Here is a 26,454-nt window from a genome sequence, read left to right as displayed (position 1 = left end):
ACAGGAACGAGATGTTAGAAGCAGAGGCGAGAATAGGTACCTAGAGAGAAACGAGTGGGAGAACTTACGACAGTCGCATATCCGCGTAGCACTTACGCGGCATTTGTCGCTCTGTCCGCAAGAACGATAAAAGGAAATGGCCTCTGCGACTGCGTATCTGTACAATCACTTTTGAGACCACGGTTCGCCTAGATATGCTAATATGATTAGAAAAGAGCAAGGGACATTTGCAAGACTTTCCTTTCGACTCGACCGGTAAATTGCTCTCCGTTATCTGGCCACACGCGTGAAACTGTCCTCTGTACGCAATCATTTTACAGCTGTTGAAATTATCCATCGACCCTTGAAACGCTCACAGTGTCCACGAATCGCTATTTATTGGATATCGGTATACTGAATTGGAAGGTATTTTCATCGAAAACGATTGAAACGATGTTTCAAAATCTTAGAGGCAAATTTAAATCTTTGTATTATTACGAAAACTCGGCATTCTGAACATTCAATTTAATTTAAACGAGAGTTGTCGTTGATTATACATTCCTGAGTTCAATGTCATTTGAAGGTCACGTTGTTATAGATCATTGTATTCGGTTTAAGTATAATACCACAACAAATATGTGATCCCACCGAAGAAAACGTCGATGATCTAAAAATCTTGGAAAACATGACCTTGAGAAAAATTATCCAAATGTACATATATGCCATTTCAAAACAAACATTTTCTTCTTGAAATGTTGAAAAGTATACATAACTTTATTACTCTGAACGGTTGGGGGTAGTTTTCCGTATCTTAATAAAGACGATTAATTTAATGTCACTTCGATTAAACATTTTTATTTTCCGACGAATACAAAAATTTTCGAACTTTCAATCTTTCCAGGGCCACATCACTAACGTTCGTAACTATTCTCGAACAAAAATTGCTGCATACTTTTTTGCATTACATTATTGTGTCTCGTGTTTCCGCGTAAATTACAAAATTAGAAAATCGCTGCGAGTCCATTACGAGCCCTCTATAAAACAAAAATTAATTCCTCGGTGTTCCATATCTGCGTCGAAGCAGGAGTTACACGGAAATTGCAAACGGCGCTGGTAATTATGATCGCTTTTCTATGCCTCAGCATAGTTACGGGGCACGGTCAGTAGCAGCCAATAATAAAGTTACGACAGACCGGCGCTAATATTATGCAGAGACCATGGCTCTGCTCGTATTGTTGTGCCAGTCAATTCTGGTAGCACACAGATATTTCCACCGACAATACTACCCTATTGCGCAGCATTCTCGGATGATAACACTTTCACCGATCACGTTGACAATAATTAATCCATCGTCGATAAGCTCGAAACGTTCAACGACTCGATTCGAACCAAAAACTATTTTAACAGTAGTCGAGAAAAATACTAAGGCATTTTGCATATTTCCAAGCGGACTCGTAAACATTAGTTCTACTTTTTTTTAAATTCTAAGGAGAGTTTTACTAATCGCGAATAACATTTATTCTTTACAATTTGTGCAAAAACTCTGTTGACTCGAAACCGAGTGTCGACTCTTCCTGTATTTATTATTTCATTTTCGAGGATCGTAAAAAGATTGATTAGTCGCGCGTAGACTCTCAGTTTTGATTTTCTATATGATTCTGCGCATTGTAGATTCCGCAACGCTTCGAGAAGTTCTCTATTTTTTCAAGATCTGTTGTACATTCTAAATGCCCTATCAAGTTGTATGACGAATGACACTCCTGTCGCGCCACGGTTCGTCAGGTCGACCCGCAAAAGAGTGATACACTAATAACTGGAGCAAAGCTTGTTGTGTAAGCTGGTGGGTGGCCGCCTTTCTCTGCTGTTGCCAGGTTTAATACGATCGTTGTATGCGAGAACAACGATTCCTCATCTAGCCACAGGATCAGATTCTTTTTACGCGGGGGACATTAGACCAGAGATCGGCTTTGTGTAATAATTAGAACGGTTACAGGATATTTTAATTATACGCCACTGTCTCGATTCTAACTGCAGCATCGGAATACGGGGTATTACAAAGTCGATATATCGCCAACTAGATCACGATCTCGATGACATTGATAAGTCGATTACCAGTCGATACGCATAGCTCTCCAAATTTAAATAAAATTTACTTACATCATTGTTGTTCTTGCACGACGAGCCGTTTTCTTTTCGTCGAAGACAGTCCACAGGGCAATTCCTTTCCCCGATTGGACGGAATTGACGGAAAGTCAACTGGTTTCGCTAGCAGTACTGAATTCGAACGGCGAAACAAGAGGTAACGAGTGAATTGTCGCGAAGGCCATCCAGCTCACTTTTCCCTTGCACTTTTCTCAGCTGATTCTTGGTTCTCGTTACGGCACTCTCTTTCTCTCCACCTTCCTGTCTGTTCTATTTTCGTTTCGATCGTATCCAGTCGAAGGAAAAGTATGAATTCCAGTCGTTATCTCAATGCCGTTCGCTACTCTTTTTTTTTTTTTTCTTCAAATGTACGATTCGATCTATTGTTCCTGGATCAATCATCGAACGCACTTTTGCGCTCGCCACTTACCCGAACAAGAATTCCAGTCATACGAACGAAAAGTTTCAAGCAGAGGGGATAATCAGTAGACTCATTATATAAACTGCTTGTTCCCCGTTGGGTTCGTATAAATGGAGTCTACTGTACTATAAACATTATACATGCGATATGCAAATGAAAAATTAAGTACACAGACTACAACGTGGGTGATGGAAGCAGCGTACAGTTTTGTTCCACTCGCTATTATTTTCTATAATTCTTATATAAATCTAAAAAATAATACTACAATAATAGCCTTTCCTTTAGTATCATATTTCTCGTTTCGCTGGTAAGAAACATATCGTCGTTCTCATTTTTCTAATCGACTGAAAATTTCTTATTGTTTCATAAGAAAAATTAAACGATGTCTTTGTCAGTTTTGTTTTTGGATATTACTTTGTAAAGTTTATTCGGTATTTTAACCCCTTAACGTACGATTTAATTCCAAATAATTTTTCAAACGTATACTATTTAATTTTGTTTAAATTTGTTCGTACAAAGAATGGCCACGAAAAAGAATAGATTGGTTTAACGAATATCTCGTGAATGTTAAAATGTGTTGATTTTAATATATAAAATTTAATATAGAGTGAGTAGCTCCATGATTGTAAAGACATCAAGAACTTGTCATGAGTCAGACTCGTCATTGTACGGTAAGGGGTTAAGTAAAACAGTTTACGATGAGGCATAAAGCGTCCGAATATTAATATTGTTTAGACTAGTCTAGCGATTTCGAACAGCGAAAAGACCGTACTTTAAGTTTCCGAAAAATATACTTTCACGTGTCCCGTGAATCGTGGATCGTTCGAAGGACACCGACGATTTTTCCATCTGGACGCGTTGTTCTCGCATCCGGGTGACATTTTCGCCAGTCGAAATTGCATCAAAAGATCGGTCGGCGTGTTTCCAAACTGCGGGTGGCAATTTATTTTTTGTTCCCCGATCGGTTGGCCGATATCCTTGGATTTTGGTATCCCTTCCATGGACACCGGTGACAGAAATGTTGAGTGGGAGAGAGAGAGAGAGAGTTCGCGACGACAGGGAGGTAGCCAGGGAGTGCGAGCGGGAAGGAGAGAGAAAGAACGGATTTCGAGCTGACAGGAGGGATAAGAAACCCATGCACGTACTCGGTTTCCAGTGGAACGACGACTTTAGTCTGACGACCGCTTCCATGGAGCGAGGTTGACGAATCCCGAGGTGGATCCCGGCGAGCCGTGTACCCTTCGAGTGTCTCCGGGCAGAGGAAGGAACCTCGACCTTCTGAAAATCGAGTTTTCACGCCGGTTTCACAGAATTCGGGCGAATTATTCGACGAGTGCTGGACCGTTTCGTCGTAACTCGTGAAAGTGTCCAGCCATTAAAGAACAGGTGTTCCAGGCGTTCTAGGCTGTATCCAACTGGTCGAGAGAGTTTTAAAGCGTTTCTAAGATCGTTCTGATCACGTTCGAGCGGATCCTCGATCGTTTCGCGGTGTCGTCTTGGAACCAGGGCTTCCAAGCTCTTGAGATCGAGTCTTAACGGTGAAACGTCGAGCTAATCATCCGGGAAACCGATCGTCGATCGCGGCACGTGCCGGTTTCCACGCTCGACCCGAGGATTCGTGACTCCGAAGAAATCGTCGACGTGTTCTGTGCAATCACGGTTATTTTCGTGCCTGCGCGGGAGGGAGGGAGGGAGAGAAAGGGAAAAGGAGGGAGAAAGTGTTTACCGGTGACGATATCTCAGGTGGATACGTATCGAGGGTAATCGAGACGATCTCGTGTAATCGTTGGTGGTGTGCGGGATCGACGCTCGATCGGCAGGATCGAGCATGCGGGGCTCGCGTTTCGGGACAGAATGAGTTGTGCCGATTGTGAGGAAGCTCTCTGCATTAACATGCGCGAGATCCTGCGTGCTTCCCGGGACCGATAGCTAGTTCTGTCGACGGGCAACCTGGTGAACGCTCCTAGTGCCGTTGATCCTCCAGAGGTCGTCGAACGAGGATCTATCCCGAGGGGACCAGGCTTCCAGGATACTTCAGGTTCGTTGCTTTCTCTGTTCTTCACTCATTTGCACGTGATTCTACGCAATTGTACATTCCCTCTCTATTTATAACAAATAATTCGAGTATCCTTATGTAAATATAGGGTGAAAATATTTTCTGTCCAGTATAACGCTGTTATCGGAGAGTTTAAAATTTGTTTGTTTACCTTTAGGTTTAAGGATATAATTCTCTAAATATAAGAAAGCGTCAAGGAAAATATTTCGTACCTTAAGGGAGTGTTTCCATTCGGGGACGTTGGTTTCCAGCAATTTTCAAAACGAAGGATTATTTTAATTTTTATCATTACTCGAGTTATTATAATAGAAACGCAACGATAATGATTGTAGTACGGTTTTATACCTACTCGGAAGGCTCCCGGTACTTCCGACGTTACGTTACGTATAGCCAATCGAAAAACAACATTGTGTGTTTTCCGCACGTGCACATGAAAGCGGCGGAACGATCGAGAGGTACATATCAGGAAACGTTGATTCCGATCAACGGTCAGGTAAACAAGATTAATCGAATGTTAAACATTCTTTAATTCCGTGTGTTTCTCTCGCGTCTCGAACGTCTTACTCGTGTTTAATTCGTCGCTTATTAACGATCGCAATGCTTCGTCGGAATCTCGACTTTACGATCCGCGTAGTCGATTCGCGGTATCGATAGGAAAATGAGCCGAGTCGACTGTAAACGTACTCCTTTCCGCGGAGTAATTCAGCGACGTTACGTAATTAAATCTAAGATCGATCCGTTGGACAAATGCCAAATTATAAACGAAACTCAGGAAACTCGATAAAGATTTATCAACTCGTTTGGTAACTTTTTTTTTCACGGTTAACGGTTCTATACGCTGTTAGGCGACCTTTAGAAAGAATGCAGACATTTGAACGAGCAGTTATCGAAAATGAAAGCTAACTGGTTACCCAGTTGTCCAGCAACTATCGCTGCAGGCAGTTCTCGTCGTATTGGCACGTCGCAACGGTCAGTATCCTACTCGCGATAGTCCAAGTTTCACTGTTTCGATTCGGAAACAGCTTTTATGTAACCACCCCGTAAAATGTCAACCGTTTGTTGTCGAATCTTTCCATGCGATTTTTTTAACTATCGCCTGATAACTGCCACCGTAATAGCATGAAAGGTAATCGTTACGACAGTTATCTGAAATTGCGTAATATAATATATCGGGTGGCTTTAGGTGTCTCGATAAAATTTTTATTAACAATAGTAAGTTAACTAGTTCCAGGAGCAGATAAGCGTCGATTCAGTCTTTTATGTATCGAGCGGCGAATGCCAATTGGAGTTCGACGTATATGCAATTATGCGATTACAGAAATTCCGTACGCGGCGTGTGTCTAAACTCGAGTTCGTCAGAGATTCGATATTAATTACTTCCTGCAAAAAATATTATGATGTAGTAAGCAGTTTTATTTAACTTAACAAATTGCAAAATCGATCATCGTTAACCTAGTTCAATATCTCGATAAAAATCAACCTTGATGAGAACGTCTTCATTTCGTTGAACACTTTCACTGCCTATGGCGACCACGTGTTGTATATTCATTTTCTCGCCGGGTGCGTATCGAGACCTCCGGTTACCAACCCTACGTTTTCTTAGGACAAAATAATGCTACAATTTTGCAAAAACAAAAGATCGAGGATTTATTCGAAAAATCACGGGTCAATAAAAATCTTTTAATATACGTTCTTTGATAATAATTCATACTTTTGGCTCTGAATAAGAATTAAGTTCTTTTTATCGGTCGATCAAAATATTTTGTTTCGTTTAATTCACTTTTCATCTGAATTTTCCCATTATTAGAATCCATTGTTCTTCATCCACCTGTATTCTACCTATAATGGCGCCAAATTTAAAATGTCAACTACATATCGCACAATAATCCGTCTATTACTTCGTTCTCAATTATATAAAAGGAATATCGAAAAGAATCTTTTTTGTAAAATGACTCAAACCATGAGACAATATTTTCCTTTTTATTCCGTTTCAGGACATGCAAAGTGATCAATTATAATTATTTTACTTTGAAAATACGTGTGACATATTTCGATACGAAAAATGATATAGTCCCTTGCCAAAAAATGATAGAAAAGGACCTAAAAACATACATTTTACAAATGTTTTTTTGTACTTTTTAAAGATATTCTACATAATTCTGCTGTAACGTCGGTTCTGTTTGAAATTATGCAACAACTGGAAGAACTGGATTACCGAAGCGACGAAAAAGAATGGAAAAAAAGAAAACGAATCGCAGGCTATTTGCACGATTGAAGTAATATGCAAATGCGTGAGTTCGAAAATCTCATTCGCTCGTTTTGCTTTCCTTCGTCCCGACACACGTAATCCACTTTCGTCTCTTAGATAATACGCGTGGAAAATATCTCGCGAAGTTTGTCGATCGCATGATTATCCGGAAGTGGTTCGCGTAGTATCGATTACTAGCAATGACAATCGACGCGTATCGATTTCGCATTTTCTCGACGCGAGTTCCGAGAGAAGAATGCGTAACGAAAAACTAACAAGTTGAAAAAGGACTACTCTATTTTCAAAACAAATATTTCACGAATAACGTATCAGAATTTAATCGAGCTAGTATATTGTATAACTTTAGTATGTTGTTAATATATTATTCAAATGGAAAGCTATCTGAATAATTGATTCTTTTGCTTTCAAACTGATAATTCTTTCAAACGCACAGCAAGACTGTATTTAACTTCTTAGATTCACTGTTTACGCTCAGCAAGTTTTTGGGGGATTCTTTAACTTCTTCGAGAATCGTATGAAAAGAAAGTAGAATTTCAGATTTCTGACAGGAACGTGGCCAGAGTTCCAGCGGATCAGCTTTTCACAATTTTTTCTGAAAGAGAATGTACCGACAACGTTTTTTCTCTTATTTTTCTTGCCTTATCGACACCGTCGATCGATAGCTCTCTAACGATTATCGATACTGTGTTGCGCAACGGTGTTTTTACAGCGCGAAATGGATTGTGGGACTTTCATGAATGTGTCATATTACGGAAAGAGTATGGTCACCGGCTGCAATTCCTCTTTCGCTTTTCTTTTTTTTTTCTTAGCCCTAAAACCGCAACAGGGAAACCTTTGTCGGTTGATTAGCGACACTTGCCCCTCGAATTATATAAAATACCACTCTGGAGATCCTGATACGGTAACTCGATATTCTATTTTTGTGTCCTTGCAACCAGTACGGCACGCAATGTTGAATTCTACACATAAACGTGTCCCTTTGGAATACGTGCGCGTGATCGACGTGAGAAACATTCTTGCGCTTTCGCGTTCTCACATCTGGCCTGATCGGGTTTTATCAGAATTTCAAAAGACACTGTGTAATAATATCAATACCCTTTCTTACGATGCCCCTAGGCGCGTGTTTATTTTGCTCGCTGGTCAATTCAGCCCTGGTAATTTTCTTTGGGCAACGTCGAAATGCAGTCGCGGCGTGTCGCGATACTTCTAACGAATTCTAATGAATTCCTCGAAAGTGTCTGGGTAAGAGAAGCACTACGACAAGCGTGATTTATCACCTATTTGATTTTCACGCGGCCAGCGTGGAATAAATTACTGTGTTTTGAAGCACGTTGCCAAATAAAGTTGTTGAACCATGCGATACGCTCAAACGGATCGAGGAGCGCGCTCGCGCGATTCGAATCGTTAGAAAATATCGTCCAAAGGAACATTACACGGAGAACAAAAAATCATTCGGTAAGATCGAAAGTATTTATCACGTCGCGACCAGAAAATTGACATTTCACGGAACCTAATGGAAGGCAATGCTTTCGCAACGATTTCGTAATATTCACTCGGATATATTAAAGAGTTGCATTAAATATGGATAACGTTACTTTCTAAATGCACGATAGGACATTTTTTTATACCGCAGTTGGAAAGCCAGCAGGATATATGCGTTTAATTATCGTTAACACTTTCCTTTTTTTTTAAATTATTGATCAGACGCAGGAAATCGGGAATTTAGAGCATCAATAACGTAATTAAAAAAGAATTCGATGCAATGGCTCGCGGTCGAATGCTTTAATTCGAAACGATTTTATGGAAAGTGAAAGCAAACGTAGTTTCGTGTGATCAATTAGTCTTTGTCTAAATCATCCGATTCCCACGATGTAATGGAACAAGTAACGCTTTAAGATTGATCGAACTGATTCTCTGACGAATGCACGTTCAGCGTATCTTCGTTCGTATCGTCCCTTCTAATGCAAATATTCCTACAAATAAAGTTGCTACTTTATCCATTACATCGTTATATAAGACTTGTTACTCCTTTTTACTTTGCATAATGTAGGTTCTACAAAGGATGCAGGCAAAACTGGAGCTTGCAATGCAGTAAAGAACTGTTAAGAATATTGAATAAAAAATAATTTTAACCTGTAGCTATTGAAAATTAAAAGAGAAACAATTTACGGTTTCTAGATTGCGATTCATTCATCGTATGATCTAGAATCGTCCGTTCCCCGTAGCCTCGATCGCGGATCGAGAGGCGCTCTTCGCCGTGATTTATGGATACCCGGTTGAATCACGACTCCCCGTTTACCTTCGTTCATCGAGCAGCCCAAAGATTTTCTGGGTCGATAGTAGAACGTTGTCCGGGATTCGTTAACTATTAGACGTAACAGGTGTTCCTTGCGTAAAAAGAGAACTACTTTAGAACTCCGTCTATCCGAACTTAAAAATTCGTGCAAATACAAACTGCGAATTAACACGAGTAGGAAACATAGGCAGAGAAATTCCAGACCAGAGTCTGTTTTTTGGAAGGAGGGATTTATCGTGGTATTCATCGATTAAGTAAGAACACTTTATTATTGCTTTATAACGAAGAGCTGATCGTTGGAGCGATAATTAGTATGTTACGCAAGATCGCAAATAAGCCGGATGAATCGTATGGATGGAATTATATGTATCCTCAGGCCGTGAGCAGCTGTCGATTTTCGTGTGAAATCGTTTTAGCCTGTGCATTTCGCGAAACGAATGTAAATTTTGTACGTTCGACGTTTGCGAACATTCGGACGCTCGACAATTCTTTGCAACCGCTTTTCAATTTTTTAACGACGCCAACTTTCGTAGGAACAAGTCGTTTTAGAAATTCTTTCAGCGAACGCGCGAGCAAGCGACTATACTCTAATTTAATTGGCCGCTTGGGGCCACTTCCTCGATCGCGAATCAGGTCAGCGATACGAGTCGCGTAGGTTTACGCTGCAGGACTTTTAGGAATCTACGAATTCCGAAATCAAGAAATACTAAAGTTTCGAAAGTTTGGACTTCGACGTTTCAGGATTTTTAAAAGTTCAAGATTATGGGACTTCGGGAGTTTAGGGAGAGTTTTAGAACTTTGGAATTTTGGTTTTCTGAGACGTTGGGACTCTAGAACGCTGGGAATATAATTCAGGGTTCTAGGATTTTACTACTTTGGAATTCAACACTTTGGAAAATTGACATTCGAGAACTTTGAAAGGTTAAAGCTCTAGGACAAAGTCAAAGTCTTGCTTAGAATCACTTCTTCGCTCAGTTTATATTAATAATTTTCTAAGACACACAAAATAGAATACGCAACAGCAAAAATTCTACTAATAAATAATCGTATTACAAACTTGATTTTTATTCAGTTTTGGCACGCAGACGTAAAAAGGCTTGTCGATCTTCACCGATGATCTGATCTAGATCGCAAGGTCTCAGGCAATGTCCGGTTGATCGACCCAAAGCCGGAAACAAGGGTCGTTGGTGGAGGTTTGGTTGCGATTCGAACCGAGAAAATGATTTCCTTCGAAACGAAGAAGCGAACCGAACGCGATCGTGACTCGCCACGAAAGGGAATAAACTCGCGGCGATCGCATTGCTCGATCGGATCGGTTTAGAAAGTCCGGGATGCGCCGTGCTTCTTTAAACAGATTTTAAATCCGTCTGTTGCGAAGTGAATTCTTAGCTGTGTTACCTTGACACTAGGCGACACTATTACAGGATATAAAAAATGCGAATAGAACGACAGAATGGCGGCAAATATTTACGTATAACGTCGGAACTGATCGGAGAAGAACCACTGTTATTATAAGTTGAAAGGTTAATTTTATGTTCCTGAAAAAACAGACGGCGATTGCGTGAAATTTTGCAACGTAAAAATAGTAAACTTTGAGGAAGAAAAATTAATATTTTAGACAATTTCAATGAATGATAAATCTCTGGACATAGAACAGTAATTTAAATTTAAATAATACTTAAAGTATTTAATATAAATACAAATTGAAAATTGAAAAACATTTTACATTTAACGCGTTAAAAGAATTTTGTTCAAATTATCGGAATTATTGAGTATGCCCAGAGACACTAGACTTGAACGAATTTCTAAACAGAAGCGTTCTCGTTCGTCCACTTGTTGCTCCATGACTTCCATGCAGACGTCCTTGAATTTTCTACTTTCGAAAAAAAAAGAAAAAAAAATAAGAATGCCAAAAGTTTAACATATGCTAAACGAACATTTTACGTTGACCGCGTTCAATTTGGAATTCACTTTCCTTCTTACCATGGAATTAGAACCCAGCCTGTGGAAATTGCTGAATACAATCGAGCAAATCAGGCGTGTCTCGTTAGGCGGCCATTTGTTCAAACAGCGGTTACGAAATGGAAGTCGATTTTCATTCTCGTCGATCGCTTTATTCTCCATATAGTGACCTGAAAAATCATCAGCAAAAAGATAAAAAAACTAGTGAAATGCAGAAAAATATTGCAAACCAGACATTTTCTTTTGCTTGCAATTCGCAAAATGAAGTAAAACTACACGCACAACACAACAATATTATTACTGTTTAAATCGTAATATCACGATGACTGAAATAATAATAAAATGGTAGCTAACGATCTAGTTAACGAATTAAACGATTTTCGAGCGCGTACGGAACTTGTGTTTTGGTTTACAAATGAATTGCGAATAAATTTTCGATTTGCCAAAAATAAGCGAGTAATTACACGCCATCTAGCAAGAGGCGTGGCGCCGATCGTTTCTAAAGTGTATAACGTCTGCGATACGGAATCGGGGAAAGTCGTTCGCCATGGAAACGAGTCACGGCCGATGTGCCGGTTTTACATAAGGTGAAAATCGTCTTTAAAGTGAAAGAGTGCCGCTGTGGATGCAAAAGCGAGAAAGAAACGGAACAACGGTGCATACGACCTTCTCCTCTTTACGAATCAAATTATTCACACACTGACAACCATCGGTTTATATAAAAAAGTACGGAATAAGACAGCTGTACCTACAGTCACCAGCAAAATTTAACGAACGGACAAAGGAAATAATACTTGGTTTTTAATCGTTTCGATTAAAATTACTCGCGTTTATCGGTAGATACATGTAGGTATTTTGTCGTTCTTGACAACTATTCGAAGTTACAGTACAAAAGATTATAGACCAGGGCCGATTACGAATTGCACGCACGTTAATAGCGACCGTGTTCCTCGATTTCGTATTCACGTCGGTTCTTCCTTCGAAGAGAGGGAACTTGTACATTTTCGTGATTTGCCACGCGAAAGACTGTATCACTGGGTGGCGCTCGATGTGCGTCACTAGTATTACAAGATCTGATGAAACTATTTTACGTATTTCTTATTGAGAACTCGATTTCGTCCCGTGTCCACGTCTATACTCCCAGAAATGTTGCAACCAGATCGTTTTTCTACATCGCTCGTTCGGTTGGCGATATGGCCCCATATCTCAATAACACGAAAATGGTTTTGTCACCTTTTACTAACGTTGTAGAAAACAATAAAGTTCATCTAGTATTGAGATTTTCTTTAAACAAATAGAAAACTATAAGAGATACATTTGATGTCATTTGAAGGTCGAAGAACGGTCTTAGGCTACGAGGGAAGAAAGGAAGGACGAAAGTCCTGCAGCGTCAGCGGAAGCAGAAAAATGGAAAAAAGAGTCCGTTGTGCTAGAAATAATTCCGGACGTGGAATTGCGTTGGTAGTTTTGTGTCCGTAGAGAGCACCGTTACGCGCTAGTGTATACGTGCTCGACCTGAATTATTTCCGCTGCAACGCGGCCATTGTGCCCAGAACGAGGAGTTTCGAGTGCGCCGCGTCGCCAGGGATCGCCTGCACATGTTCGAATTTCGTCGAACGTTCAGCACGGCCACGTATGACGAAATGGGAACCATCAAGTATGCGAGTTTCGCTCGAATTCTGCGCCCAATACAGTGGATAATAACATCTTGAAGACCCGAGGCGTAGCGATCGAGATTGCGCGGGAAATTCGAATTTTAAATCTTGTACTTTTCATACACTCGGTATTCTGAAGTACTTGGACGCATCTACGACTCGAACGTTTGGCTACCAGATTAAATATTAACGATACCAGAAGGAATAACGCGTTCTTCGAAGCTACCGAGCAGCTTTACCTGGAAATATGTGAAGTCACTGACAGACAAAGGCGACTTCGTTTGCCTGAGAAATTCTTCCACGCCTCCGCGCGACATAGCTGCAGTCAGCATCACTTAGTGTCACATTATTGTTCATCTTTCCTGTTTTGCGTAAACCATGAATCTTTTGCTCGATGTTTCGTCATTCGATTCGACGAATTATTCTTAAAGCATAATTCACGCTTGAAGCAATTAGTGAAAAAATTTCCGTTCGTAAATGCTATTTATACATGCCTGTTTAACCATTAACAAGATATTGTAAATATTTATTCGTTGCTTGTAATAGTGGTTTAATGTATAAAAGCTATAGTTAAGTTAAGCAAGTTTCATTTTCACAACTATTTTAATCGATGTCCTGCCATTTACAGTGCAATTGTCAGCTGAAAACGATTAAAATTATTTCTTTTGGTTTCAGGCTGAAGGAATTGATCACCTGGTAGCCATGAACCTCGCGCTGCATGGATTTTTGTTGCAGGGTGAGTCCTTGGTTAATACTTTTCACCGTTATTAAGAACTCCGTTCATCTTTGCACTCTGATCTTGAATAATTTCAAGAAAGAGAATTTTTTTTTTTGCCTCGCGTAAAAGTAAACGAACTTTTACACGAGCCAATTTTCCAACCCTTTCGCGAGTCGCATACGTTCGCGTTCGTTGCATGCATATGCTCCCTGACATGAAATAAAGCGAGTGCAATATGGTGCATCGCGCAAACAATGCACCAAAGAGGAACTTGCACTCTCAGATCGGGGGTTGACCTAACTCAACTTCTCTCGTTGCATACAAGGTCCTCGAAAGAGGGTACGGAACAATGCACGGAAGAAGTGCATAAAGCATGCAGCCGAGTTGCATTGCATCTTTCTGCCGCGTTGTTTGAACACCTGACTGCTGGAAGCCAGGACCGGAGGAAATGGCTATTTGAAAAACCCGATAGTAAATAAACATTTGAATTTTTCCAGCTCTGCACGAAATTTTCTTAACTAGTTGATGACTCAGAAAGTAGTAGTATTTCAGGGTTTGACTTTAACAATAAATTATGCAAATTATGTCATTTTTACATATCTTTGGCACCTTCAAAGATGCAATTGGAGACATCTTTAACGTCAGAGGGATCCATTCTATGTCCCACTTCGTCATTAATTTCTTTTTCATGCAATTTTCTAGGTTTTCAAAATGAAGGTTTTCATATGTGTTTGTAGATGAATTTGTGATTGCTTTTCTAGCTGCTTTCGTTTTTTTAGTTAATTCTGCATGGATTTTTAGTACTTGAATAGTATTGGGATCGGATACTATTGCACCATTTTAGAGGCCTTCTTCTTGAACTATATTTAGTGCATGCTCGATTACCAGAAGTTCCACCCTAAAATTCGGTGCCTCCTGAGAGATTGGTTTTTGTTGTGGACTGTATTGAACTGACCGTCGCGTCTCATTAAAGACGAAGGTATCGAAGTCGATTCAGAGCTCGATCGCATCACAAGTTAGAATAAAATCGACAAGTGGATGTACCGATCATCCCACGTGCTTCGACCGCGATGTTTCACGGACGGATGTCCCACGAGACCGCATTCCATTGTCCAGACTCAGCCGATGCAACTTCCACTTAGCTCCTACATAAACGCGAATATATGCGAACGACACTCGCACAAAGTGGTTTCGCGCGTTTGCGATAATCACTGTTGGTGGTCAAGAAACGTGGCTAGTTGAGCGCACGCAGGAAATCTAATCAATACAACCGTATTCGTGCAACAGCTCTAAAAGTGTCTCATATTTATGAGTTTTTTTTTAATCGCAATAAAATTACGTGATATTAAAACTAATAAACTCTCATATTTTAAACACTCGAGGAAAAGAAAAGTTATCTGAAACTTTTGTCTAACTGAAAAGTGATACAACGATTCGGATTAGTGGTATTTCAATGTAACTATATTTTTCTCAAAACGCCCAGGCCTGAACGGTGTTAATAGGATCGCGAACCAAGTGGCTTGCGAATGTACGCGGACAAAATCATAAATTGGCGAACAGACGGGCGAACAGTGTCGCAAATGAATCATCGGTAAATACGTTTGTGATGCGCGGGCGTGCGTCGCCACGCATGCGAAGAAACACCGTTGCCCGCAGCCTTGTCGCAAGCAAGCCAAAGAAAGTTTTCTTCGATGGTGAACGAACGAGGTTGCGTGGCTCGCCTCGAAGCGTGAAACATGCGGAAGAATATTTTTGAATGATTGAAACGATACAGCCGTTTCCGCGTTTCAATTAAAATCAACAGAAACAAATTTCGTCGGTGAAAATACCGTTACGGAGGCGAAATTTAAAACGTAGCATTGTTTTCCTTTGGACGATCAAAAGTCAAAATCGATACCATTTTTTAACGGAAGAATTAAAATACGTAGCAAGTAATGAGGATATCAAAATAAGAATTTCATGCCTAATTTTTTTTTTATTATTTAGTATTTTTAAATTCAAAACGGAGCCCGCATTGTTTTCCTTCGAACGATCAAAATTTGTTAAAATTGATACCATTCTTTAACCAAGGAATTAAAGTATGTAGAAAGTAATGGAGATTATTTTTACACTTTTATACTGTATACACACAACTATCTAGCACCGTAAGGTACAACGTAAAAATGATAGAATCGTTATGTCAGATTACTGTGACATTACCCCTGGTCTGTTATGCAATTGCGTGGACAGTAATGGAAAGGTCGTCGAAAATACAAACTCCTGCAGCTAGTTGATCCTAGACGCTACAGGCGTATAGAAAGTCTTGAAATTGTCCAGTGGTGCTATAAATAACCGGCTCGCTGCAAAGAATTTTGCATAACGGACTCGATAGAATCTAATAGCCGATCGATCGAAATAATTAACTTTCGCTGTCCCGCGTAAAAACGCCAGTTCATTAATCATGACCAACGCGATCGCGGCGTTATCACGATCACGTAACAATCGAGGATTAATTATTGCGAATCAGAAGTCACTGGCGTGAAATCAAATGAAATTAATCCGTGGAGACGGTGTTCGTATTGATTAAACGGTCACCTGTTGAGGCCAGCGTTCGTCGAGGCGTTTCGTAGGAGGGTCGTTCAATAAGTCCTCAGAAAAAGATAGAAAAACAAATTATTTTAGGTAGATTTTTTGTTATTTTTCAACATAATCTCCTTTTAGCTCTATACACTTTTCTTAGTGTTTCTCCGACATTTTTAAGCCATTTGAAAAGTAAAATTTCGGAAGGTCCTCAAAATAGGCATCTGCTTGGGCGGTGACCTCCTCGTTCGACGTGAACCGTTGTCCGCCGAGTCCTTTCTTTAAGTTTAGAAATAAAAAACAGTCACTGGGGGTAAAATCCGATGAATACGGTGGATGTTGTAATAATTCCAACTTTAATTCCATGATTTTGGCCATCGAAACTGCACAAGTGTGCACCCGTGCATTATCTTAGGAAATTCCTTGTTTCGATCGACAATAAAAATGAAACCATGCGGTGGATATAACTGAAACTTTGACAGTTGTCTAGTGAGTCACGATGCTTACTAAAAACAAACCATTTTCGATGCTATGAGCGCCAGGCCTTGGATTTTCTAAGAACTTATTGAACGACCCTACTATCAACGCGTTAGAAAAACAAGGAAGACCGTCGACTTAACGTTCGATTCCCCCGTGAACGGGTGCACAATTTTCTGGAATCCCATTCGACTCGACGCGGTTCTTTGACAGTCTGTCTGTCCTTCTCCAGTTGCCTGTCTGTCTGACTTTTCTCCTTACGTAACCGCGTAACTGCGGCGCAAGGATGCGGTTAGACCTTTCGAAGCGTGTTTCTCCACGGTGCCGATGTCACGTAAGACGCGTGTTAGTCAGTCACGATCTTAATTTCACTCTCTCACGTTGCCGAATAATTGGTAGTAATAACGCCATACGCACTTCCACTCCGCTGGGAACAATTTTTCATCGACCTGTCGTTCCGTTTTTTTTTCTTCTTTTCCTTCCTAACAACGCTTTCACGTCGTTTAGACCCGTTCAGAAGTCTCGTTCGACGGGAGGAATCGATACTAACTCCCGCGGTCGTGCAAATCTTATTCCGAAACAGCTTTTACCGGCGCACAGTGCGACGAGTGTATGGGAGTATGAGACGAAATTAATAACACTTAAACTATTCAATTTTCGACGTAAGACCTCCAATACTTGTTTAGAGAGGATACAAAGATGCACAGATGAAAAAAATGCAATTTTTCTAACAAATTTAAAGTGATCTTAATTTTTTATTGAATAAAAAGTTTTTTGTTAATTTTTTCGTTTACGCTTTGTTGTCACATGAAAATTCTGTTTGTCAGTTTATCGAGAATGCTTGAAAATTCGAATTAATCAGCTGGAGTACATAGAATATAGGATTAAAGGATAAAAAATTAACACTTGAATAAATTTTTTCTTTAAATATATTTTTTAAATGAATTATATATTATATTATGCCTATATCTGAATCAGAGTCAGTATTCGTATCTGATTGGAGAGGTGATTCATCTGTTATTATATATTGTTTAATATCGCTGATTTTTACTATTTCCTTCGGTTTGAGCAACCTTGAGCAGCTAAAATTGATTTGCACATGAAGTTTAATATGACATCAATTAGTATGCGAAAAAATCAAGGAGGTACTTTGACGTATTTTTTTTAAAACTCAAGACAAAGTTGATGAACATTTAACCATACAAAATTGGGACAAATTGTTAATATTGTAAAAAAGTTATTCTGCAGTTTGAGGGGTCTTATAATACTAAATGTAACTTACAAAAATCAAATTAATTCGATAAACATTCAGCAAGTGGCACGTGTTTAAAAAGATGCACCGAAAACTGAAATTTTCAAGGATTACTTTTGACAATAAATTGGAAAATTCACTGCACATTGTGGATAGTATTAAAATATACGTTCCTTTATTAGTATTTTAAGATATAATAAGTTATGACTGTCTTTAACAATTTTCATTAGATAGGATACCTTATAACTATAACATTTTTTCTCTTTTGAAACAATATATTGCACCGCTTTTGACGTTTCTACTGTCATATTTGCAAGTATGGACATTAATTACTTTTCGGTTTTTCCATACGACTACTTCCGGGTTGCGTGCGTGTAATCGTATTCAATTATACAGCCTGTTAAACATATTCGTGCATCAATAAGTACATACGTGGAAGCCGTTGAAAGCTACGTTGTTATCACTGGGTTCTAATAAAGTGTACCAACCGTGACGAGGAATGTCTAAAAAAGGAAAAGGAAAGTCATTGCGAAAAGAAAATAATTCGAGCCAGCTCTCGCAGTTCACCGCAATATTGTTAATTCAATATGTATATTTTATATATATTTTCCATCGCATATTTTGATACATCCGTGGGAATTAAATTATGAATTTAATATGAAATTTCTACTGTTTTTGGTATTTCCATGTTTCACATTTAATTTTACAAAGTCTAAATCAACACTGGAAATTTTGTTCAATACCACAGTATGTAATATACAGGGTGATCAGTCACCTCTGGGAAAAATTTTAATGGGGGATTCTTAGAGGCCAACTCGTTCACACTTGTTCACACTCTGGAAAAATTTGAACGGGAGATTCTAGAGGCCAAAATAAAACGAAAATCAAGAATACTAATTTGTTGATTGAGACTTCGTTAAAAAGTTATTAACGTTTAAAGTTCCATACCGACCGGAAAATATTTCGGCAAAATAAAAAATTTCAAATCGTACTAAAAAAAATATTTTCGGTTGCGGGGGTCAATTATAATCATTTTTGGTCAATAGACATACCCTCGAAATCCTAACCATTTTCGAGAAAAAAATTCCTTACCGAAAATCTAATCTGAGACCAGAAATGGTTCCCTGAAATTTCATGCGAATCTTTAAAACGTCGTAACTTCTGAACGGATTGGACGATTTTAACGTTTAAAAAAGCAAACTACGCGTATTTTGATGGAGAATATATACAAATCGCAAAAATATTCGAAAGGTTGGCCCTTGACCTCGCAAAATGAGAAAAACCTCCTAAAAATGGTCCAATTTTCAAACAGCCATAACTCCTACAATAATGAATATATTTCAATGAAACTTTTTTGTGAAGTAGAGCTCATGGGTACCTACAAAAATGTATTAGACAACTTTTCTGTAGGACGTCAAATAAAATTATTAAAAATCAAAAACGAAGTTTTAAGAAAAATCGACAGGGGGTGCCTAAATTTTTCGGCGAAAAAAAAAATTTCAAATCGTTCTAAAAAAAATACTTTTAATTGCAGGAATTAATTACAATCATTTTTGGTCAATAGACATACCCTCGAAATCCTACTCATTTCCTACAAAAAAATTCGAGAAGGTGTGAAATTTTTCGACAAAACTAAAAAATTTCAAATCGTTCTAAAAAAATTATTTTTAGTTGCAGGGGTCAATTACAATAATTTTTGGTCAACAGATATACCCCCGAAATCCTAGTCAGTTCCGAGAAAAAAATTCCTTACCGAAAATCTAATCTGAGACCAGAAATGGTTCCCTGAAATTTCATGCGAATCTTTAAAACGTCGTAACTTCTGAACGGATTGGACGATTTTAACGTTTAAAAAAGCAAACTACGCGTATTTTGATGGAGAATATGTACAAATCGCAAAAATATTCGAAAAGTTGATCCTTGACCTCGCAAAATGAGAAAAACCCCATAAAACTGGTCCAATTTTCAAACAGCCATAACTCCTACGATAGTGAATATATTTCAATGAAACTTTTTTCCGAAGTAGAGCTCATGAGTACCTACAAAAAAGTATTACACAACTTTTCTGTAGAGCGTGAAATAAAATTATCAAAAATGAAAAACGAATTTTTAAGAAAAATCGACAGGGGGTAGGTGCCTAAATTTTTCGACGAAAAAAAAAATTTTTAATTTATTCTGAAAAAATTATTTTCGGTTGCGGGGGTCAATTACAATCATTTTTGGTGAATAGACATACCCCCGAAATCCTACGCACTTTCGAGAAAAAAATTCGTGTATGTGGGCAAATTTCATTAATAATTTTTATCAATAATTTTGTTAATAACTTTTGGTATTCTTCATTTTCGTCTTATTTTAGGTTCTAAAATTTCTCATTAAAACTTTTTCCAGGGGTGGCTGAACGTCCTTTATAATGTTTGTATGATTTTTTGTTTAAATTTAACACGTAACATCGATGCTGTATTGATTAAATTCCAGTGATTTCCATTTTCATCGTCCGTCCATTTACTTTTATTCCTGACCGTATATACCGAACTCCGCCCAATGTACGAAATAAACAATACAGCGTTATTTTAGATTCCCGTCTTCGACGTCACTTTACGGGAAAAATATTACGTCATAATTTTGCGTTTATTATCAGTGTTTTGCTGCAAAAGTCTCGCTATGTTTCTGTTATCGTGTCGGTTCGCCTTTTGATTTGGTCGTTGCGAAAGGACGCGTATTCGAAATCCTGTTTTTCAGGATACCCGGCAATCTTTTACGCTCCCGACCATGATTCGGATTTTTTACGAATCACCGTTTCTTCCTTCGATTATTTAAACGAGCATGCTTACAAAATTAAACAGTTGCGTAGGCGTAACGGAATTGTTGTTGCATAAGCATTTTCTATAAAAAGAATTACACGCGATTTTTGTTGCTTTCGGTTCGCCTGACGCGACGGAATTTCCCAATCGTGATTCAGGATCGTTCGAGAATCAAATTTTAATTAGGCGCACCTAAATCTTGCGGTTTAGAATTCGAAATAAAAATAATACGAAAAAGCATCGTATATTGTTCGCTAAAATATTAAAATCGAATTCTCTGTTGATTGACTTTCTTTCTTTAGAATCAGGCCAATGTTCGTATAATTCTTTGTCTAATCGTTCCCTATATCAATAACCTATTGGCTTTTGTTCCCCAGCGTCGACGAAAATCTGAAATGAAAATTCCAGAGAAACGGAAGCGCGAGGAGCGTCTTGAGGAGCGAAAACGTGTCTTCCTAATTAATTCTAATTAATAGTCGACAGGGAGAACAATGGTCTCTTTCACCGAAGGCTCTGAACTTCGCACAACGACCTTTCCTCCCTTTGAGTTTCACCTTGCCTGCATTGTCTTCGGCAGGGAAATCGAGTCTGTGGTTTCGATCGACGTAAAAACGAAACGCGTAACGACGAAACACAGCGAACCGCGTGATAAAGAAATCATTCCGTGTCGAAATGTCTTCTTTCTTTCGTTCGAAGTTTCACCGAAAAGGTTTACGTAGCGAAATTTTATTGAAGTCAAATCGAAATTCACTGGTCACTCAAGGCCGCAAAAGTATGTCCACTATTTTCTCTTTTTTCTTCGTCTATGGTAGAAATTAGTTCCACGCAAGGAGGACATTAGGGATTTTTGATTCGCTGTTGAAATTCGATTTATCATCTTTATTCATCAAACCAAAATTGGTCTCGAAGAACTTTTTAAAAAGTCGACAGTATCGTATCGTGTATTTTGTATGAAAACTTCGACACAACGCGTAAAACTGCAACTATTTACAGTGGTAGCATGTATAATAAGCGGTTGTCACGTCTAACGAATGCAACTAGTGCTTCGACTTCCGGTTCGGTCCGGACAAGGCATTCTCGTGCCGCGTTTCCGTAGATTTCTGGATTACGTGCCGCGGTGCGTGTGGCTTCATTATGTCCAAGAAAGTTAGAAAGAGGCGAGAACGAAGTCATTGGCTATTCGAGGCCCGCCGCAGGAAACGGAAGTTCTCGATTATCCGCGAGACACGAGAAGTATTCTCAGATCAGCGTTTGCGTTACACGACGAAACCGTTGCCATCTTGAAAATTCCCTCCAAAACTGTGTGTTCGATACAACGAAGAATTAACTTGTTTTATACAGGTGGCATACAACGAAAGTAAATCCAATTGTTCACAGAACTTATTTACATCGTAGGCTACATTCTATAAAAAATAGAATAAAGCAGAATTCAAGCATGAAACAAAGAAAATAAAAAATATCAGAACAATAAGATCCGTAAAATCTAAAGATGTCCACTCAATTTTATCTATATCGTCGTATTGAACTTAATTTGTAATGATTCTTATGTAAAATGAACTATATTGTTCTGTAAAACTACATTTGTTGATGGCAACGTAAACTGTGAAGAAAAATAGAGAAACAGGAAGTTAATTTGAGAAATTGATTAGATTACAATACTTTTACGTAGAACGAACAGGTGTACACTCAATTATTCCCCTGACTGCATGTACTACAAAGTGAAAGGGTTAGGGGCTTCGTTTCTGTCAGAATGATCGAATCAAAATAATGTAATTAAGATAAATTCCAAATACTAAACGTGTGTCGTCGGTGGCCAGCGTATGCACGAACACGTATCTGCACGTCATGTACGGACAACGAAGCTCGATGGAGTTTCATTGACGAGCAAAACGATGAATGAGTCAAGGAAGCAGACGTCATTCACAATCAAGTCACTCATAAATATTGTCGATAGCCACGTAAAACTCGAGGATATTTCTTATTGTTACGTAAACAATCGATTAATAATCGGAAGAAAATAATTCATAATTGTATTTTGAAAAAAACTATTTACATTATAGATGTATTCTACGATAATTTATCAAATTTTTTTAAGTAAATAATACACGTAAATAGTAACAAGTAAAATTATATCAATAAGTAGGAAAACTTTTAATTTATATGAAACGATTATATTAAATTCTATTGTAGAATACAAAAAATATTCTGGTATTAACGATTCTTAATACTTAGACGTTTCTAATCAAGCATTGTTTGGAAATATGTTTATTATAGATTTTATTTGATTTAACGTTTAATTTCGAATTTATTCCATTTATAAATAACAACAATATAGAGCGTCAAAGTTAAAGGTGTTTTTCTGTTGGAATATTTTCGTGATTATGATTAACAGCAGTAATGTTCCTCAGATTTCTTACAGGTTTCTATCGTTAGCGTTTTATATTGAAGCTGCCAGTTTCTCCAGCCTATTACTAAGTTTTTGAAATGCACGACATACATGGTTGACTTCGGTTCGGATATTGTTCCGCATACAAACGTTTCGCTCTCACAGAATTTTCCTCGCGTGCACTGCAGGCGAGGATCATATCTCGCTTTTCACTATTACTAAATTTCATCGTTACGGTAACTTACCACGTTCACTTCTACGGTGAAACTAATATCAGTTTACGTAGTAGTAACTTCGATCGCACTAGCCGCATTTATAAACACTTCGTGTTTGAATTTAGGGATCAGTTAAATACAATGGATCAAAAAATTATTGGCACACTCACTTTTTTTTAAACGTTTTTATACAGGGTCTTCGATCATCCCTGGGAAAAGTTTTAATGGGAGATTCTAGAGGTCAAAATAAGACGAAAATCAAGGATACTAATTTGTTGATTGAGGCTTCGTTAAAAAGTTATAGAAACATTTCCGGCCACACAGTATATTTTCAGTAAAGAATTTGTTTCCAATGAATTTTCCACCAAAAATGATTGAAATTGACCCCTGCAACCAAAAATAATTTTTAAAATTATTTCAATATTTTCGTGGAATATTTTATCGACTCCATACTTCAAGGATAGTGTAAAAAAACAAATTGATTTCTTGAAAGAAAAGGGAAATCTGACCTTAAATAAAGAGCGATAGTTCAGTGAAAGTTATTACGTTAGACTGAACAGACATCATAATTCCGCTCCAATCACCAATATCCACAAGGGTAAGTCATTACAGAATCAAATTCACGTATTTACTCGAGGAATATGTACGTATTTGAACTTGCGCAAAATATTCTACCAAAAACATTACGTATATCAATTACACGTAACAATGTATCGGTTTTTAATTTTTTGAACAATGTTGCACCACTTCAAAAAATCTTAAAACGTTGTCTAACGTGTGTCCCAACACCTAGAATATCTCTGATCGTTTACATAATTTTCCACACGCTAAAACAAAAGTTATAAAAAATAAACCCAAAATCTCGTTTTACTCTGTTATTTACTGAAACTGTACGACTACTTTTTCCCCTGTCTATGTTTTCCTTGGCAAAAACTGTGCCAGAAAAGTCGTCATGCGTGGAAGGTGACCGGTTACCTCGGTTCACGTTGATTGCATCGGAAAAAGAAAAGAAGATCGAAGGACCGACTGGTTGTCGCGTTCGAAAAATTCCCTCTCGACGTGCCCGTGTCTCGTTAATTTTGCTCTCGCGCGTTCGAGCTATTCTTATCGTCGGCTCCCGATCGGTTATTCAACCGTAGACTGGCGAATTAATTATAGGAAATTATGCGAAAACCGGCGGTCAGCGTCGAACAATTTTCCTCGACACAGGAAAAGGACTGTCGCCGGTAGCGCGATTCGGCTCGGTGCACGCGGCGTGCAAAAATGCGCCTATTCGGTCGCGTGAAAGGCCTGGGCAAAAGCCACGTGGGCGTTTTCGACGTCATTTATTTTCACTTAATGGCCGTCAGGTTCTTTAACTCGATTGCGCGTTCTACGGCTGATATACGGACCCGTACGCTTACCAAACAAAACTGATAAATCGACGGGATAGATCCACAAATATAGAACTTTCCAACAAGACCCACGGTTCTTTTAATTGGTAATAGCCTCCATATTTGTTATTCGCTTGTTCGAGTCGCGTGACATTTGTAGTCAGTAGCGTTTTACAAGTTATTATGGAGATATACACGGTTGCTCAACAGCGTTTCGTGCGATTCGTTGAATTTCTGGCCAACAGAATTTATAGTCTAGCGAAAAAATTTGAAACCATGGTTCCACGCCTTACAAGGGGAGCTTCCGGCAGTAGAAATCGCTTTTGAATCGATAGTAGGTACGTACAAGTTATAGTACATACGTAGTATTAAAAAACTCTAAAGGGTTTCTTCAAAATGGGCCTTTGTTTTCGAGATATTTTTATTTAAAATTTTGTACGCATTTAGTAAATTATTTAACATACTTCAGCAGAATGAGTTGTGGGTAAATCGGTAAAGCTGTTGACTAGGAATCTACTGGTGGGCAGGTTTTCTAATAAACTAGTTTTCTGCAAAAACTGAGAACAAATACTTTTATAATATTTGAACTGCCATTATTTTTGATATAATAAACAAGCGATGTTTAAATACGTAATATAATGAAAAGTGAAGGTAAAGCTTAGACTAAATGAGTAAGAACTTCTGTAAAATATTGATTATATCCACCATCTACACTAATGTAATTGTTATTGTATTTTGTTACCAAATGTAATGTCTAATAAATGTCATTTAAAATGGAAAAAATCTAAAGGTAGTACGCTCGATTTCCCGTTGTTGTTGCTACATTTCCTTTTTTTTCTGATACATTTTTGAAATGAAAAAATATTTTATTTATTTTTGCATTTAATATTAATCCTGTATGACATCAATATTAATTGTAAATCAATATTGTACATTATTAATCTTACAATATTTCCCATTAACAATATGCTTATGTAGCCGAATGACTGAGCAGTTGTAATGGTTTGGAAAGTACAGTATGGATACCCAAAGCGAGCAGGTATATTCTAACAATTCTAACACTAGTTTACATAGTGGCGATATGAACAATAAATACAGATATCACCTGATAATGACTAATATAGAAAAAAATATGCGACACATACTGCTATTTTATTACTGTGCTTCTATTTTCTATATTAAAAATTTAGGTTTTCTGTTTTACAATTGATATTGATGTCATATAGAATTAACATTAAATGCAAAAATAAATAAAATATTTTTCATTTAAAAGTTGTATTAAAAAAAAAAAAGTAACAACAGCGGAGATTCGAACTTACTATCTACAGATATGTAGTAAACCACTCCACCCACAACTCGTGCAACTAAAATTTGTTAAATAATTAATTTACTAGGTGGGTACAAAACTTAAAATCAAAATACCTCGAAAACGAAGGCCCATTTTGAAGAAACCTTTTAGAGTTTTTTAATGCTATAACTTGTACCTACTACCGTTTCAAAAGCGATTTCCACTTCCGGAAGCTCCCCTTATTAGATCTTCGTTCTCAGAGGATCCAGTTAATGAAAAAATTGAAGTCTGTATCGAGTTTCTGCGGTGTCTTAGCGAAAAATACGTAGAAAAATGTGCGTTTGCGTAGCCATATGGCGAGCGTTCCCCTCTTAGCGTATGCAAATGAAAGAGGAAAGCTGGCGTTCGCAAAAATACAGCACGGTTACTCGCGGCGTTCGCATGAAACGGATTACGAAACCCGGTGTTCTGCTAGCAACCCGAGCGATTTTCACGGAACACGTACGCGGATCGATCGATCGCGGTCCCGCTCGAACGGAATACGTTCACATACGCTCCCGAAGGTGCAGGTAGATCAGGTAAATCGAGGTTGGCACGTTCCACCG

General features: G+C 38.3%; 1 protein-coding gene across 5 annotated transcripts in view; it reads left to right on the top strand.

The window, feature by feature from the left end:
• The window catches only part of LOC143348038 (uncharacterized), a 50,799-nt gene that overhangs the window by 5,720 nt on the left and 18,625 nt on the right, over positions 1-26,454 (top strand). For 2 of the 5 annotated variants that reach the window (XM_076777802.1, XM_076777806.1), the window contains exons 1-2: positions 4,254-4,580; positions 13,456-13,516. In XM_076777802.1, coding sequence (XP_076633917.1) covers positions 13,483-13,516 — 34 coding nt within the window. In that variant the 5' untranslated portion in view covers positions 4,254-4,580; positions 13,456-13,482. Of the gene's footprint in view, positions 1-4,253; positions 4,581-5,546; positions 5,568-13,455; positions 13,517-26,454 lie in introns of those variants that run through there. The other 3 variants (XM_076777804.1, XM_076777803.1, XM_076777805.1) reach the window with 2 other exon arrangements.

Source organism: Colletes latitarsis, chromosome 11 (assembly GCF_051014445.1).
Source record: "Colletes latitarsis isolate SP2378_abdomen chromosome 11, iyColLati1, whole genome shotgun sequence".
NCBI classification, from domain to species: Eukaryota; Metazoa; Arthropoda; class Insecta; order Hymenoptera; family Colletidae; genus Colletes; species Colletes latitarsis.
This window is presented reverse-complemented; position numbering and strand designations above follow the sequence as displayed.